The sequence below is a fragment of the Pelmatolapia mariae genome, linkage group LG18 (genome assembly GCF_036321145.2).
Source record: "Pelmatolapia mariae isolate MD_Pm_ZW linkage group LG18, Pm_UMD_F_2, whole genome shotgun sequence".
Classification (NCBI taxonomy): domain Eukaryota; kingdom Metazoa; phylum Chordata; class Actinopteri; order Cichliformes; family Cichlidae; genus Pelmatolapia; species Pelmatolapia mariae.
In genome coordinates, this window is record NC_086243.1 from 26,479,931 (window position 1) to 26,495,938 (window position 16,008).

The window sequence follows — 16,008 nt, forward strand, 5'->3', positions numbered from 1 at the left end:
CTACCTGTAAAGGGAAGCACTGTTGTTATTAACCAGAACACATTCTGTTTAAAAAAAAAAAAAAAAAAAGGTGGGGGGAAATATATAATCTCTTTCTCTTTCATTTTAAAGGAAAGGATTTTGAACACATTAATAAAACAAACTAAAATAAAGGCTTTGTTTATTGGTTAAAAGCTTCAGTTGCTTACATTACATTAAATTCATTCAACTACTGATTTATTTTAAGTGGATTTCCTCTTACAAGATGTTTTTGATAACTGTACATTTAGCATCACAAGTCAAGTCAGTTTCTGCTATGCCGGACTGTATCACTCCCAATGTGACAGAAAACTGAATTACTCCCTTCTGTGATGTCCAAAACACCAATATAGTTAAAAAAAAATTAAACAATGACATGTTGGTTAAGTCATATCAAATAAAGATAATACTCTAAATACATACATACAAAAATTAACTGAAACAATATTTTGTACTTAAATAACTAAAATTAATACCAAAATATTATGGAAATTCATAACTTTTAGTCTATGGTAGTATTTCAAACTTGTCAATAAATTAAGCATGAAGCGTTCCACTTTCTATTAAAAAAATAATACACGATTTTTTAATGTGTGATATTTCAATATCTGAACTGTTAAAACTTTGCCCATTACAAATATTATATTATACGACTATGAAAAAGACTATAACTGAAACTAAATCAAAAATAAAAAGTTTCAAAACAATAAAAACAAACTAACTGAAACATAGCTGAATCAAAATCTAACATTTAAAGAATATATGTAATATATAACTTTAGTCCACCTCGACTGAGTCCGCCCCTTTTTCTGTAAACCGGACCCAAACAGCAAAACCCGGATGTTTCCCCATGTCAACACTTCCTGTTGTGTTTTCAGCTTTTCAAACCAGGAAGATGGATTTGCTGTCGAATAAATGGATCATTAACTTGATATTTTGTTTGTTTTTCATAGGTGAGTTGTATTCCCCTGTTGCTAAACTTGTGTCTTCGTCTAACTGCTGAAGAACGAAATGTGTTTCGCTTTCGGACGGTTAGCTTCGAGGACTTCTTTGTGTCCGGTGCTAGCTGAATGCTAGGCTAAATTAGCGTTAGCAGGAGGTTTTCTATCTGCCTTTAAAATCTATGTCCCGGTTTTAAAATGAGTTTTTCAACTGAGTTCGGTGCTGCGACTGTTCTCTACGCATTTCAACCAAGTGGATGTGCAAAAGAAACACAGCATCTCTTGTGTTAATTAAGCCTTTGTGGTGACTTTGTAGTGACAGATTGGGTCAGCCCTCTTCTTAACTCAGCATCAGCGTGACTGCTCGTGATTTCACCGCTGCGGCCGCCCCCGGAGGGATTAAAGGCTGGACCGCCACGCCAGATTATATACATTATATACATATTTTTTTGTAGTTTACGTGACTATCTAATGAAATTAAACACAAGAGAAGCCACTTTCAAATATTTAGAATATCCTGGTAAATCGGCACATAGGTGGGCAAACATAGCATCACTTGAGATGAAAATAAATAAATAAATAAATAAATCAGTTTTTCATTTCCCTTTTCTGTTGCTGTGGGGAGATCAGTTAAAAAAAAAACGAACAGTTGTGTTTCCTTTTCATTCTAAACTTGACCTTTGTTTTAGTGTTGAGTGATCATTTTTAGTATTTTGATAAAAAGAAATGTCAGATATATTATTATAATAAAGACAACTAACACTAACATTTAAAATACTTAAAACAAAAATGTTTTTAAACAATAAAAGCTTAAAAACAAGTGAACTTACCCAGTATGGAAAGTAGGAAACGAAACAGAATTGAAATATTTAGAAAATAAGGAACTGTAATAACTCTTGAATTTACTATAGTTTAAGTGTGATAAAAGTGTTGTGTAAAAAGAAAAAACCTGAGCATGCTTTCAGAAATAGTTTGTTGAGTAGTTAAGATGAAGTCAGAATATATATCTGTGGTGCCCATTACCCTTTTTTAAAACCTTAGCTGGTGTTTGCAAACGTCTGGATTTAGTCTCAATAACAATACAATAACAATAACAACGTCTTCACGCTTTTATAGATCATCTGGTTGATGTGTTTCTATTTTTTGTTAGGCAGCACATTCTTTGGTATGCAGGAACCCTATTTATGTAAAATAATTGTAAACAATGCTATGAATTATACCGCTTCTTGAAGTGCAAAAACGTACATTTGAAAATGCTGTCCTGGACCATGTTAAAAAGATGAAACCAATGAGGTCAGGTTAAAGCAAGGACACTGATCCCTCTCATGTAAAGTTTTTGAACCCAGATACCAAGAATATTTTATGTCTTTATGACTCAAGCATATCAAGATTTAGAAACAGGTTAAGTATTTTACAACTTCACTGCAAATTTTAAAGCTGACAACCTCCCCGTTGCCTGAATGGGATCCGTTGGCCTGTTTTAGACTGTTGCTGTATGTTTTTGTTGTTGACTTTCAGCAGTATTAATTCATGAGCGATTAGATGCTGTTAGTGTAACATTTGAAGGATGACAGTTTGAAACCCTGAAGTATTGTATTGTACACAATACTAAAGCACAGTTTTGTACCATATATTACCTGGGGAATAAAAGCAGCATTGTATTGCTTACATTTCATAAAGAACCTAGTTCTATTATTATCCAAATAAAAGACATTAAATAAGTGACCTGTGACGCAGGATTTATTCGAAAATTATTTCTACAAAGCATGTTAAAGGAAAAGCTCCTCTAATTTCAATGTGGTTCTTAGACATAAAAACAGGCATCTTAACTCTCAAGGAGGAATCTTTGGATGTATAATAGGAATAACCCTTGTTTCTCTTTTGTGAACTAAGGGGTGAGCAAAGAAGCAAAATAATAGTGATCGCTGTCTGTACAGCTCAGTAGGCCTATACTTGTAAAAACCTGCAACCAGATCTTTATTCATATATACTGAGGTGTCAAAACTTGTCAATAAGGGTATTTCCAAAACTGCGGCTTGGTTCTTTCGCAGTTATTTCCAAAACTGCGGCTTGGTTCTTTCTTTGGTTTTCAGTTCACACCTTGTTTGTGAACCCATGTTTCAGTTTATGCTTCTGCTTCTGCTTTTTTTTTTCTTTTTTCTTTTTTTTAAAGAAAGAGAGAGAATGAAATAACAACACATTTTTTTATATATATACAAACTTTATCATCAAAAGATGAACTCCGTTATTGTGCTCCAGTTCACTTGTTTCCCAAACAACCTTTAAACATTACAGTGGGTGTTAGCATCTTCACGTGTACTATGGAAACAGTGGTGCAACATTTATGCCGTGCTGACTAGGCCTCGGAAAGGACCTCTTTGTGTTGTCTAATAGTCAAAACACAGCTAGTTGTAAGTGCAGGTTATAAAAATGAGAATGAATGTTGCTGTCATGCTTGGGGAACCTGCCTACTTATAACATTACTACAGGGACCAGGCTCGCGATGGAAACTATAAGAAATGAGAAAATGGGAAATTGGCCTGTTGTGCCCGGACCTCTGTATGGATATTTTTAATGCACTGGGAGCTCAGAGTTCATGGTTTCTTCATGCAGAATGAAGCTTGGAGTAGATTGGGATCTAGCATGTTTCAAAGTGTTTAGAAAGTTTGATTGATTTAAATGATTTCTAATAAAACAAATCAGGAGACAATAGTATAAGTGGAATAGTAAAGATGAAATTTGTGTGTATGTTCAAATATTTGTTTTTTCTTCTTGCAGGTGTCAGCTGTAATTCAGTGGAAAACAAGATTTATGTGCATCTTAATTACACTATCCCGTGTGTGCGACTGCTAAACGCAACACATCAAATAGGCTGTCAGTGTGAGTACATCAGCTTCTATTATATTATATTTTGATATTATTATCCAAGTTGAACCTAGTACATAAAAGTATTTGTTGTAGTTTGGAGTATCTTAGATACACAGTGAGCAATAATAAAATGCTTAGTGAGCATTAATCTGCAAACACCTTCCTGTGTTTCCTGTGTTTTTGCTTCAGTTGTTCAAATTCACAAACACACATCTGTGTAGCTGTGACAGAATAGTTCTCACAGATGAAAGCCCGCAGTAAAACAAATATTTCCTGTGATAACTACCTGAATATCAAAAAACTGAATATCCATAGAAGTGTGTGCTGGTGTCACACTACAAAAGCCTCACCAGCAGCAGTTTTGCTTCTGCTGAATGAAAGTAATGGAGAATGATTGAAAAGCTTTTAAGGACATTTATGTCTTGGACAGCTGTAACACAGAAATTTCATTCCTTGTTTCGGATTTCAGCGTCTTTATCAGGCGATGTTGGTGTGCTCCATGTGCTCGAATCAGAAGCAAACCTGGACTGGGTCCTGAAAACTGGTCCCAACCCTCCTTATATGGTGATTCTGGATTCTACACTCTTTACGAGGTGCGCTCAACATGTCTCACCCTGTAGTGGAAGCCCCCACAGTAGTTTTTAGTGAACATAATCCTCATTTACTCACACTTAAAATCTGTTACTGATTTGCTCCATATTTGGTTTTATTTTGAACAATCAATCGACATCAAAACAGAATTGCAGTTTGAAACTATCCAATTAACAAATGTAAAAGCTGCAGTTAGTCCACACTTTGTATACTGTCTATGATCCTGCTAGCCAATCAAACGTGATGCAAGACAGCTGCATATACACCCAGCAATAACACGCATGTGGAGTAGTTTTAAATTAATAGGTTAGAAGTAGCTCATATTTCTATCTTTTGATATCGGCCCATGTGGTAATGCTACATGTCATGTTATAAATTATTGCACTTTGAGTATCAAACTGGAGTTGACTTTAAGAAATTAAATTAAGACATTTTTCTCTTTCAGCCCTATTTTAGATATTTTAGTACTTAACAAAAAACAAAAACTTTGGTAATAAAAATAAATCAGTGAAGTAATGGGATTGTGGCTCTGTTATGGAGGCCAATCTGCTATAAGTTGGCATTTACTTACATGCATAATAAAATAGATGTGTGTCTAATAGCAGCTGCTAAACTTAAAGAAAGAAACTTGAACCATATTTCAAAAGAATTAACGCACCTATGATCTCTGTGTTTTGTTTTGTTTTTTTAACCTGTATCATCTCCTGTACTGTGTGCCGGCTGTCTGCTCATCAGATCTATCATGATGAAACTTAAGACTGGCTCCAGTAGGGTTGCTGGTGTTGTTGTTGTGGCGCCAAGCTCAAATCCAGCTGAGGGTTTCTCTCCACACACCACCTGCCCCAACGAGAACTCAGGTGGGTGGGGGTTACATGTTAAGGCTTGCTCCACAGTTTTACACAAGCTACAGAAATAAATTATAGTTTGATGATCCTCAGAGAGCATAGCTCATAAAACCACAAGTTGAAACTGGGTCATATTTCATGTTCTGGGCTTGACCTCTGAAACATTGCAGTGTCTGCAAAATGTCTTGTTTACACTCAACAGAGATTTAATTAGAATGCCTTTTATTGTCACTGTACACATGTACAGTGAGATACAAAGCATCTCCTACTCAGTGCAGACGTGGGAAAAGAAAGGGGGGTGAAGTGCACAGTTCTGCGGCATTATATCAGGAGAAAGAAGGGAATTCACATCCTTTACTGAAGTAAAAAAAAAGTAATTTCACAGTATGAAGATGCTTTGCTAACGCCATATACTATTAAATAGTCCTGGATTCAAACTTTAAGTCTAGTCGGGGTAACATGTAGCACACAGTGAAAATACTCCGGGTCATTTTAGGGAAGTTGGATGCTTGGTAGATGGGGAACAATCCAACCTTGTCTTTGGATCAGGGGTCTCTTTAATGTTACTGATGGTAATTTTTGTTTTTCCCCTCTCTGTGCATCCCCCATAGGCGTGTATTCAGAGAGCTATGACCCAGCCTTAGCCCACTGTAACGTGACCGTGTGGAACCCTCTGGGAAATGGCTTGTCCTACGAGGAGTATGACTTCCCGATGTTCTCCCTGAAAGACGACAACGACACTCAGGCCATAAAACAGGTTATTTGTTTTCCACTTGATGTTGGAAAGATTGTACAAGATTGTGCAGTCACATGATAAACTACTCACACACTACGAGTCCAAATCTGAACTTGCCTCACTGGTCGTTGAGTTTAGAAATAATGCTCTAAAGCTGTTTCAGCAGCAAACAAGGTCATCTTCATGTAGATCACATAGTATTGCATTAGTTTAAAACAGAATGGCACACTATTCAAAGAGAAGTTACGTTTCTTCCCTTATAAAATAGACGTGTATCGAATTCAGATTACATTCATAGTATGGAGTCTAAGCTGCTTGGTTTAACCTGAACTACAACTTTTTGTTATAATTTCAGTTTACAGGCAACTTTAAGGATTTAAAGTTGCCTGTAAATAGCCACAGGTAAAAGACCAACGAAATGCCGCAATTTCACCTACCAAAATATTCTGAATGTTGTGTACCAAACAAAGTCATACTATTTGTAAGGTATTTCCATTAAAAAAGGCAGTAGATGCACAACATACAGTACAGCGGTCTGCTTTAATTAGCAAATGTGAAGGCTAGCAGCATTTAGCTACAGCTTTCTGTGTTTATATACACGTTATTCAAAGCAGCCATGCTCCTGATTTTAACCCTTACAACTATCCAAATGCATAGATTAAGCTTATGTTTCTTTTGTGTTATATTTTAAGGTTGGACATTTTTAACGTGGGAATCGGTTTTTGCTTTTAAAGCCAACCTTAGAAAATTAGAAGATTTACAGTTTTTGACATTTTCATGTTGATGGGTTTAAACTAGGGATGTGTGCCACTAGTCCAGTCATCGGCACTGTTGTAACTAGTTAGTGCTACATGTACTAGTCGTTTAATCGAATTATTTTACATTTATTTGATGCCGAATGCTGGTACACTGTTGTATCCTAAATATTATGCAGCCGTCTGCCACCAGATGGAGCATGGTTGTTGAGAAATGCCATGAATCTGTTAATCAGGCCTGATATTTTTGTTAACACTAATACTGGTTAGTTCTTTTAAAGACAAAAGAGTGAGATTGCGAACACAAATAGTGGAAGGGTGGACGGGCTCTCTCTTAGTGATAGGGTGAGGAGTTCAGTTATATGGGAGGGGCTCAGAGCAGAGCCGCTCCTCCACATTGAAAGGAGCCAGTTGAGGTGGTCACCTCCTGGGTAGGGTGTTCCAGCCGTGTGTGTCCTACCAGGAGGAGGCCCCAGGGCAGACCCAGGACACGCTGGAGAGATTGCGTCTCTCGGCTGGCCTGGGAATGCCTCGATGTGATAGCGAGGTCTAGGCTTCCCTGCTCAATCCCAGAACTTGACTTCAGATAAGTGGAAGAAAATAGCTGGATGATTTATTGTTTTATTATTTTAGATTTTTACATTTATTGAAGTGGTTGGTCTGAATTTTCAAACAGTGTACATCATTCATAATGCACAGCACACTGCAGCACACTTTTGAGTTACAATTTCTTAGTTTTCAGATGTTGATTTGTCATATTAATTCATTAATGAAGACTGATTAAAGGTTTTAGATGCCTTTTGTGTTGGGAGTTTCTGACATCATTGATTAAACATTCCTCAAATTTAACGTGATATTGTCAATATTATTGACTAGTCGGTTAGTCTAATTTTTTGTCCTCGTGCAGTCAGTTCTTGGGGACAAGAAATTTGTCCCCAGGAACATTCTTAGTTGTGTATACAGGCGTTTTTCATCTGTGTGTTTTTCTCCATTCACAGTGCTACTACACTCATAACCATGTTGTGAATGGCAGTAGTCCTCAGTACCCACTGTGCGCGATGCAGCTCTACTCACACATGTCTGCCGTCACCGACACGGCCACCTGCATGAGGAGAAATGGCATCAACTTCAGCTTAAACCCAGGTATTTTTCAAGTGTAATTATCTAAACATTACTTAACGTTTTTACAATATGTGGGAAATATTTTCAGAAACATGCTGCAAAAATATTTAAATAAGAGAGTTTGTATTATTATAATTTTATTATAGTGCTAATCACTGTTTGTTTGGTCCTTGTGTTTTTTCACCCTGAAGAAACAGTATGTGACCCACTTGGAGACTTTAATGTTTTGGCCTCGACCAGGCCTCTGAACTACACAGATAAGGGCCACAAGACGGGGGAGAGCGTGGTCATCGCAGCAGCGAGGGTGAGTTCAAGCAAAAGTGGTTTCAAAAGAAAACCACAGTACCACGTGTTACATATTAACATGCTGAGAATGATGTGAGTTTGTGAGAATTCAGTATTACCCTCACATAGACTTTATTTGTGTCGACGGCTGAGGTCAAAATTTTATTCATCTTGCTTTTATTTTGAAAGTCGGTCATTGCTAACCACCTCTACCTGGATTTTCCTGTTTGGCTGAGTGGTGGTTCTGATCTCTAAGTGCAGTTCTTGTATCCATGACATAAAATGAAGATGAATAGTGGCCAACATATCAAAGAGACTGCTCACTTTTGAGTAAAGCACAGGTGTCGAACTCCAGGCCTCAAGGGCCGGTGTCCTGCAGATTTTAGATGCGTCCTTGATCCATCACAGCTGATTTAAATGGCTAAATTACCTCCTCAACATGTCTTGAAGTTCTCCAGAGGCCTGGTAATGAGCTAATCATTTGATTCAGGTGTGCTGATCCAGGGTGAGATCTAAAACTTGCAGGACACCGGCCCTCGAGGCCTGGAGTTTGACACCCCTGGAGTAAAGGATGTACTATAGATGGTAGAAGTGGCTGATCTGCAGTATACAGTGGTAGAGTATGTGTTTACATTTTGATTAATAAAAATGTTCATGGCTAGTTAAATTGAACAACTTGTGTAGATAAATTCTCTGCTTAATTCCTGTTCTCTCCTGTCCTGTCTGCAGCTGGACAGCCGGTCTTTTTTCTTTGACATTGCTCCAGGCGCAGAGAGTGCAGCCTCGGGGTTTGTCACCTTGCTGGCGGCGGCACACGCTCTGCGCAACGCCACCCAGGACGCCCAACCCAACCGCACCATCCTCTACGCATTTTTCCAGGGGGTCAGTTCTTTGTTTTTTCTTTTTTTCTGTAGTCAGTACAGTTCTCAACTAACATTTTAAAACTGTTTTAGTTTTGACTGTCCTGCCATTCATCCATTTGTCTGTTGACCACAGGAAACCTTTGACTACATCGGCAGCTCGAGGTTGGTGTACGACATGGAGAATAAACAGTTTCCTTTGGACCTGGACAATGTTCACTCAGTGGTGGAGATTGGACAGGTGTGTATTATATTACTGATAGCTTTACACGTAACTGTCATGTGGCACAAACTCCTGAAGTTTAAGGAAAATTTTGTTTGAATTTGGGTATATTTTTTTCATACCTGCATTTGTTTATCTTTTCAATACTTTTGGATTAAAGAATAATTAAACTAGAATACCTCTTTACTTGACAGTTGAATGGCTTTAAAAAAAAATCAAATTAAAACTTTTGATTATATATAATGTTTGTTTTTTTTACCATGTGCAGATTTCTTTTGTATTACTTATTAATAATTATTTTTTATTAGTTGTGGGTTATGTTTATGAAAATGTGCAAGTACAATATGATTATGTCGGACTTTCCTGTCCTAGGTGGGACTCCATGGAGAATCAAAGCTCTGGGTTCACACTGATCCCGTGTCTCGGAGGAACAGCAGTGTGAATGAAGAGGTTGGTCTCTCTCCGTACCTATATCCCTCTCACCTCCCAAACACTCATGTCTATGAGCCTTCATTTCTTCCTGTTAAATGGGAGTGCTTCCTCCCTATTTTTGTCTATTCATACGAGGTCGTCTCATTATTACAGTTTTCTCTAAAATACTGTAGGATTTTTACTTCACAATATAAAGTGCTCTGAGGTGACCGTTGGTGTGAACTAGTGTTATATACATGAAACTAAATTGAACTGAATAGTTGTGCCAAAAGCTAAACTTTGTTTATGTACAAACAGTGTCTATCTTTAGATTATTAGAGGCCAAATTCTTACATTTATGAATTCACAATTCATCGCTACAAATAATAAATCCAGACTTCTCACTTTTTGAAATTTCAAATTCATTGCGGAATCACATTTTTGCTGGCGTAGGCTGTGCCACTGATCTGTATCCCGTTCTGCAGCTTATCGGAACGTACATAGAAATGTAACCTCAGGTCTTAGTGAGGCACACCTAAGGAACTGTGATTGGTCTGTTTGGTTAATATTGGATGTAACCACAGTATATTAGTACACAAGACAAGGCTCTTTGTGTTAGACTGGTGACCAGGCTAGGTTGTACCCCGCCTTTCCAGTCATACCAGCTGGGAGAGCCTGGGGTCTTCCTGGGGTCTCCTCACAACCCTGAATAGTATAGGCAGCATGGATGGATGGGTGAAAGTCCAACATGAGCACTCATTTACGTTTCTCTATGCTTTAGTTTTATGTATTTATATACTTGTTATTCTCACCCCATGGCAGCTGGGACGGGCTCCTGTGTCCATGTAACTTGTGCAGAAAAACATCATAACTCTCAGATAAACGGAAAAAAACTGAAACCAAAGCTCACAGTGTGTGTTTTACTGTGTGGCTAACATTTGTTCTTACTTCCCTTCACTGATCTGTTTCAGGTGGAAAAGCTCATCAGAAACTTGAACTCGTCTGCCTTAAATCTCAACTTCTCATTGCAAGAGCCCAGTTTCTCTCAGCCGCTGCCTCCGTCATCCTTCCAGCGTTTCCTGCGAGCACGGCCAATCCCTGGTGTTGTTATCCAGAATCATAACTCTGCTTTCACCAACAAGTACTTTGCATTTTCTTCAGTACAAATAATAATCAATCCAGAGCTAGGGATTGTTTGTTTTTTAAATCTACTTCATGTTCTGTGCACAGGTACTATGAAAGTATGTATGATAATGCAGAGTACCTGAACATGTCTTACCCACCAAACCTGACACCAGAGGAGCAGCTGGAATACGTAACAGATGCTGCAAAGGTATAGCTGTTGTTAAAACCATTTAAAAGTGTGTTAACCTACATTTAAAGTGATTTTTACTTATATTTTTTAAATGCATTAAAAGTATTAAGAGCTACATGATCTTTTCGTCTTATTTTTAGCTTGAAAGAGTTTAAATAAAATATATATTTTTTAATTTTAAGATCAGCTTGTTTGAATTATCTTTTCACATTAACAGTTTTCCAAAATATAGCAAGTCTGTTTTTATTTAAGCTGCAGAAAGTCACGTTATCGTCTAAACTTTGTTTATCATCTAAACATTGTTGCTCTGTTGTGTTGATTTACTGTGGAGAGCTTCATACAAAGTCTTTTGAGCTCTGAAAAACATTCTTTGTTTCCCTGCATCATCAAGGCTCTGACTGACGTGGCGACCATTGTGGCTCGAGCTCTGTACACACAGGCAGGAGGATCGGACCCCATCCAGCTGAAAAACATTAACGCGGATAGTCAGATGGTAAGTTTATTTATTTTAATAAATGCTATTTTGTTTACAAGCTCATTATTCTTATTTAAATTATCTTTAACTCTTGTCTAAGAAATCTTCAAAAATAAGGAAATTTAAAAACCTTAGTGGCTTCTTCAGTCACTTCCTTCATTTTGAACTTGAAATTTATTTCTTTTAAACTGTTCAGCAAAAGTTCAATAATAATCAGTTGTAGATTCTTTGTAAGTGCTTTTTATTTTCTCCTTGATGTTGCTGTTACCTTGTGGGACTGAACAGAAGTGAATCTGTCCTACTTTCCTCACAGGTGACCCAAATGCTGTACGGTTTCCTTGTTAAGTCAAATAACTCCTGGTTCCAGCAAATAGTACCTTCGGACTTTGCGATTCATCTGCGTAAGTTGATCCTGTTTTGTACTAGATTGTTAAAAATCTTGTAGGAATAAAAAGGCTTGTTATGTGTCTTCAATATGTTTTATGATGAGAAATTCATCATCATCATCTTTATTTATAAAGCACTTTAAAACAACCACATCAAAGTGCTGTACGTTGGAACTAAAAAATAAAATTACATAAGATATAAATAAAATCCAAATAAAAGGAAAAAGTAAAATAATGAATTAATTAGTTAATAACAAATTTAATTAAAAGGAAAAACTAAGTCCTTCTGAGGCCAAAAGCCAAAGAATAAAAATTTTAAGCCGTGTTCTAAAACCCATTTTTATGGGTTTTGTTGATAAATGTTGCTTCTTAACACCTATTTAGATGCTGTTTACAATATTGTCCTATTGTTGTTTTGAAGTATGAAGCCTTAAATGAAGCTTATCTTTTTATCAAAACTTTATTTCCTCACAAAATGCTTTCTTTCTCTCAGGTGACAGACCCACAAACTTCTACGTGGGGGTGACACAGCAGCACAGTGAACCGACTCTTCTGGTCCAATACCTGCTGGCCAACCTGACCGGCACCACCGTCAACATCACCCAGGAGAACTGCCAGAACCAGAGAGAGGGCGAGGATGACAAAGAGAGCAAACATGTAAGATTTACAACAGTGTGTATTTTCTTGAAAGTCAACTTGGGTGTAAGTTGCCCTCTGGCAATTTAAGTAAGAACTTTAAAACCTTTGGAACATCATTTATCGAATTCCCCCCTTTAACACATTGTTCTCAACCTGTCCTTCAGATATACAGCTACATGTGGGTTCAAGGTGCAGCACCTCCCAACAGTACAGAACGAGTGGCATTCTGCATTCGCTCCACAGCTCGTCTCTCCAAAGCGCTGTCCCCGGCCTTCGACCTGGAGGAGTACACCTCCAAAGATTACTCAACGTGGACAGAGTCCAGGTGGAAGAGCATTAAAGGGCGCATATTCCTGGTGGCCAGTCATGAACTGGAGGTAAACTTTCCCTCAAAGACACCACAGATGTGACTGATGCACACATACAGCAGAGAAGTTGTTCTACAACTAAAAAGTTTGATATGTGAATGCAATAACTCGAGACAAGGCAACATAGGATTCTGAAATTGATGCCATTGATAGTTGCATCTACTAGGAGGCTGAGGGGTAGCACTGTTGGCCTCCAGTACTTTTTTGTAAGCAGTGATCTCATTGTTAGTGGAGGGCAGGGATTGTTTTAAGGCACGCAAGTGCTTGTGGGAAAGTCTCATGTTGAAAAAATGGCTTCCAAACAGCAACAAGAGACCAAATTTGCATGGTAATTGTAACAGTGTTCATGATTGGTTGTTATTTTCTCTCTGATCTAGATTTTCTCACAGTAGTGTTTGTGATTTTAGCGGCCGATCCGGCCTAAACCAACAACTCCGGTTTCCAGAACTACAGCAACAAAAGAGCCTAACAACAAAAACAAAACTGGTTAAATCCTGGCAGTGATCGATTGCGTGCGTTGAACAAATTTCAGGTCTCTGCATGTTCATCAACACATTGTGCTAAAACAAATCGAAACTCTTTTATTTCAGTGTTTGAAGCAATCCGATTTTGTTAATGTGGTAACTGCATCTCACTGCTTAAACTGGCGCCTTTGGGTTCACCGTTTGTATCACTGCAGCTTTAAAGTCACATGTTAATGTGACTGAGTTATTTTTAATATAACAGCTCATCACATGAGTGCAAAGCCACAGGCAGCTGGAACTCGACTTCCCTCATTCTACAGACAGTGTTAGCTCTGTGATAGCTGGAATTATCGCTTCCATAGTAAAGCATTTAGAGGCTTTTTGGTTGAGAGCTACAATCGGAACTACTTGATGTTTAAATGTGACTATAAATAAAGGTGATGATATCTCTTGTTGCTGCTGTGTACACCCTGGGGGGGTAACAGAAGTTGATACAGTAACTTTGTGGTATGTTTAGAAGTTAAAACTGCGTGTGAATATCTTGTTCTTGTTGTATCTGTAACGATTGCCCTTTCTCCTCCAGATGTTGACGCTCGGAGTCGGTGTCGCCGTGCTGATAGCATCCTTAATGTTGACGTACATCATCAGCTCAAAGGCCGACATACTCTTCAGCTCAGGGAGGGAGCCCACCGCTGCCACCTACTGATTCACTCAGAAGCGTCTCAGACCCACGACCACTACTTCTACTACTACTATTGCTACTACTACTTTTATCCCAACCAGACATGGACAGTTTTCTTTAAAACACACCACGAGTAGGTACACAGACAGGTTAGTCTCAGTTGCATCGAGGTGGGGAGGGGGGTCGGGGGTGAGGGGTTCCTTTTAGACGACGACTCCGTGTTTATGGACTCACTCATGTGAGGCGTGACATGAGGACTGGACCGGACTGGATTTGCCTGGATGGATCTGGACTCATCAGGGTCATAAAACACACTGGTCAGGCACCAGCAGGCCCTGCCAGTGGAAACGATGTTTATATTTTTTGTTTTAGGTTTTTTTTTGTTTTGTTTTGTTGTTTTTTTCCCTTTTTATCCTAAAAGAATGTTTTGTTTACTGTGTCATGGGATAGGCACTAAACATTGAGCATTACTTTGAGCTGTGTGTATGATTTTGAAAATGTGAATGCAACCGTGTGTGTGTGTGTGTGAGCAATTATAAGTGCGCGCACGTCTGTGTGTGTGTGTGTGTGTGAGAACTTTGTATGAGGATTGCGATGGTATGTGCAATACTGTAGCTGTCTTCTCTGTCAGTGTAGTTAACTTATCAATCAGTTTTAATGATAAGAAACCACTTTGTGAGTCAATGAGCAAGTAGTAATATTACAAATTTAACATTTTGCAAAATCTGGAAATGTGCAGTGAAATATTTTGATAAGTTTTAGGTTTTGGGGAGTTCTTATAAAATCAGTATCATTCAGTCCAAGTACACATGATGAAACTGTACTTGTAGACCCACTGCAGTTTCACATATTGTGATATTTGAATGGGAATTTTCCAAGAGTCTGGCATGGCTGAAAAAAACACTTTATTTCTCATCAGTCAGCGGCCATAATGTATTAAAAAAGCAGTCAGAAAGATCAGTTTTAGCAGTGAAAAACAACATGCTGGTACTCTGCCTTTGCACTCCTTGGTTTTTTGTTTTTTTCCCTATGAAGTTTATTTTCTGAAAATTGTATGACACACGAGATTGGTGATGGGTGTTTGTTTTAATAGATGGAATTAAAAGACCAATTGTGATGCCTTGATGAAGAAATAAACATTGCTTCTTTTCCAAACTTGTATTTCACAGTCCTTTGACTTTAGCACAGAAAAGCAGGAAAATGTTGAAAAAGGGATCACAAGGAAGGAAATTAGTTTGTTTATTTATTTATTTTTTATTAAACACACACAGGAGATACTAATCCCCCCCCCCACAACAACACAGGTGTCACAATGTTACCCACTGCCACTATTGATCCCTGTGAAGCCTCTGGCTGTTTTGAAGTGGATGTGATGAGCGAGGAGTGAATCTGACTATGAAGCAGAATTGATTGACATTTATCCTGGATAATCCTTTTTTTTTCTGACTCCAGCAGACTTCACGTTCTTTTCCGCATAAACTTAAACTACCAATTGTGCTCAGCAGAAAAGCAGCAGAAAGGTGTTTACTGAAGTCACAGAGTGAGGGAGCCAATAGTAGTTTTTTGACCTTCATAGAGCTGGATTTGCAACCGGAGGAGTCGCCCCCTGCTGGCCATTAAAAGGAATGCATGTTTAAGGCACTTCTATTGGCTCGAGTTTTCTGACCCTCAGGGACTTTCGCACTTTTGTGCGAGTCAGTCCTGTGTGGTTGAGATGAGCCTGTTAAGAATATCCCCTCGTCATGATGTCACACAGATCCAAGAGTGGAAAAAACTCTTAAACTGAGTGCTTAAAGCAGTATGAAGCTTTGGCTACCTGCACACATAATTTGAAACTTTAGTCATGTTTAATATGATCATCCATCCATTATCTTCCTCTTAAGCCAGCTCACAATGACAGCAAACGAAGCTTTTTATAGACTCAAAAGGCGGTTTTTGAGTTGATTTTTTTTAAGAGTCCTTGACAAAAAAAGCAAGAAAGTAGAGATCCTCCTTAAAAGAAACAGTGTGACTTAAGTAATGTA

At 38.1% G+C, this 16,008-nt stretch overlaps 1 protein-coding gene across 1 annotated transcript; it reads left to right on the forward strand.

Annotated features, from left to right (window-relative positions):
- The first annotated feature begins 872 nt into the window (after window positions 1–872).
- ncstn (nicastrin) lies at window positions 873–15,133 on the forward strand. The gene is made up of 17 exons (XM_063461500.1): window positions 873–971; window positions 3,738–3,839; window positions 4,297–4,420; window positions 5,154–5,275; window positions 5,875–6,020; window positions 7,753–7,897; window positions 8,068–8,180; window positions 8,891–9,043; window positions 9,158–9,262; window positions 9,617–9,694; window positions 10,627–10,796; window positions 10,886–10,988; window positions 11,362–11,463; window positions 11,759–11,846; window positions 12,325–12,488; window positions 12,635–12,847; window positions 13,886–15,133. Exons 1-17 carry the CDS (start codon window positions 914–916, stop codon window positions 14,006–14,008), a joined length of 2,109 nt encoding a protein of 702 aa, XP_063317570.1. The 5' UTR covers window positions 873–913; the 3' UTR covers window positions 14,009–15,133.
- Window positions 15,134–16,008: the final 875 nt, after the last annotated feature.

Bases quoted from the DNA above. Each gene is read 5' to 3' on its own strand.
- ncstn (XM_063461500.1), top strand. From the start codon at position 914: ATGGATTTGCTGTCGAATAAATGGATCATTAACTTGATATTTTGTTTG. The intron at 3,840-4,296 runs GTGAGTACATCA...TTCGGATTTCAG, and splicing joins ACATCAAATAGGCTGTCAGT to CGTCTTTATCAGGCGATGTT. The intron at 10,989-11,361 runs GTATAGCTGTTG...TGCATCATCAAG, and splicing joins ACGTAACAGATGCTGCAAAG to GCTCTGACTGACGTGGCGAC.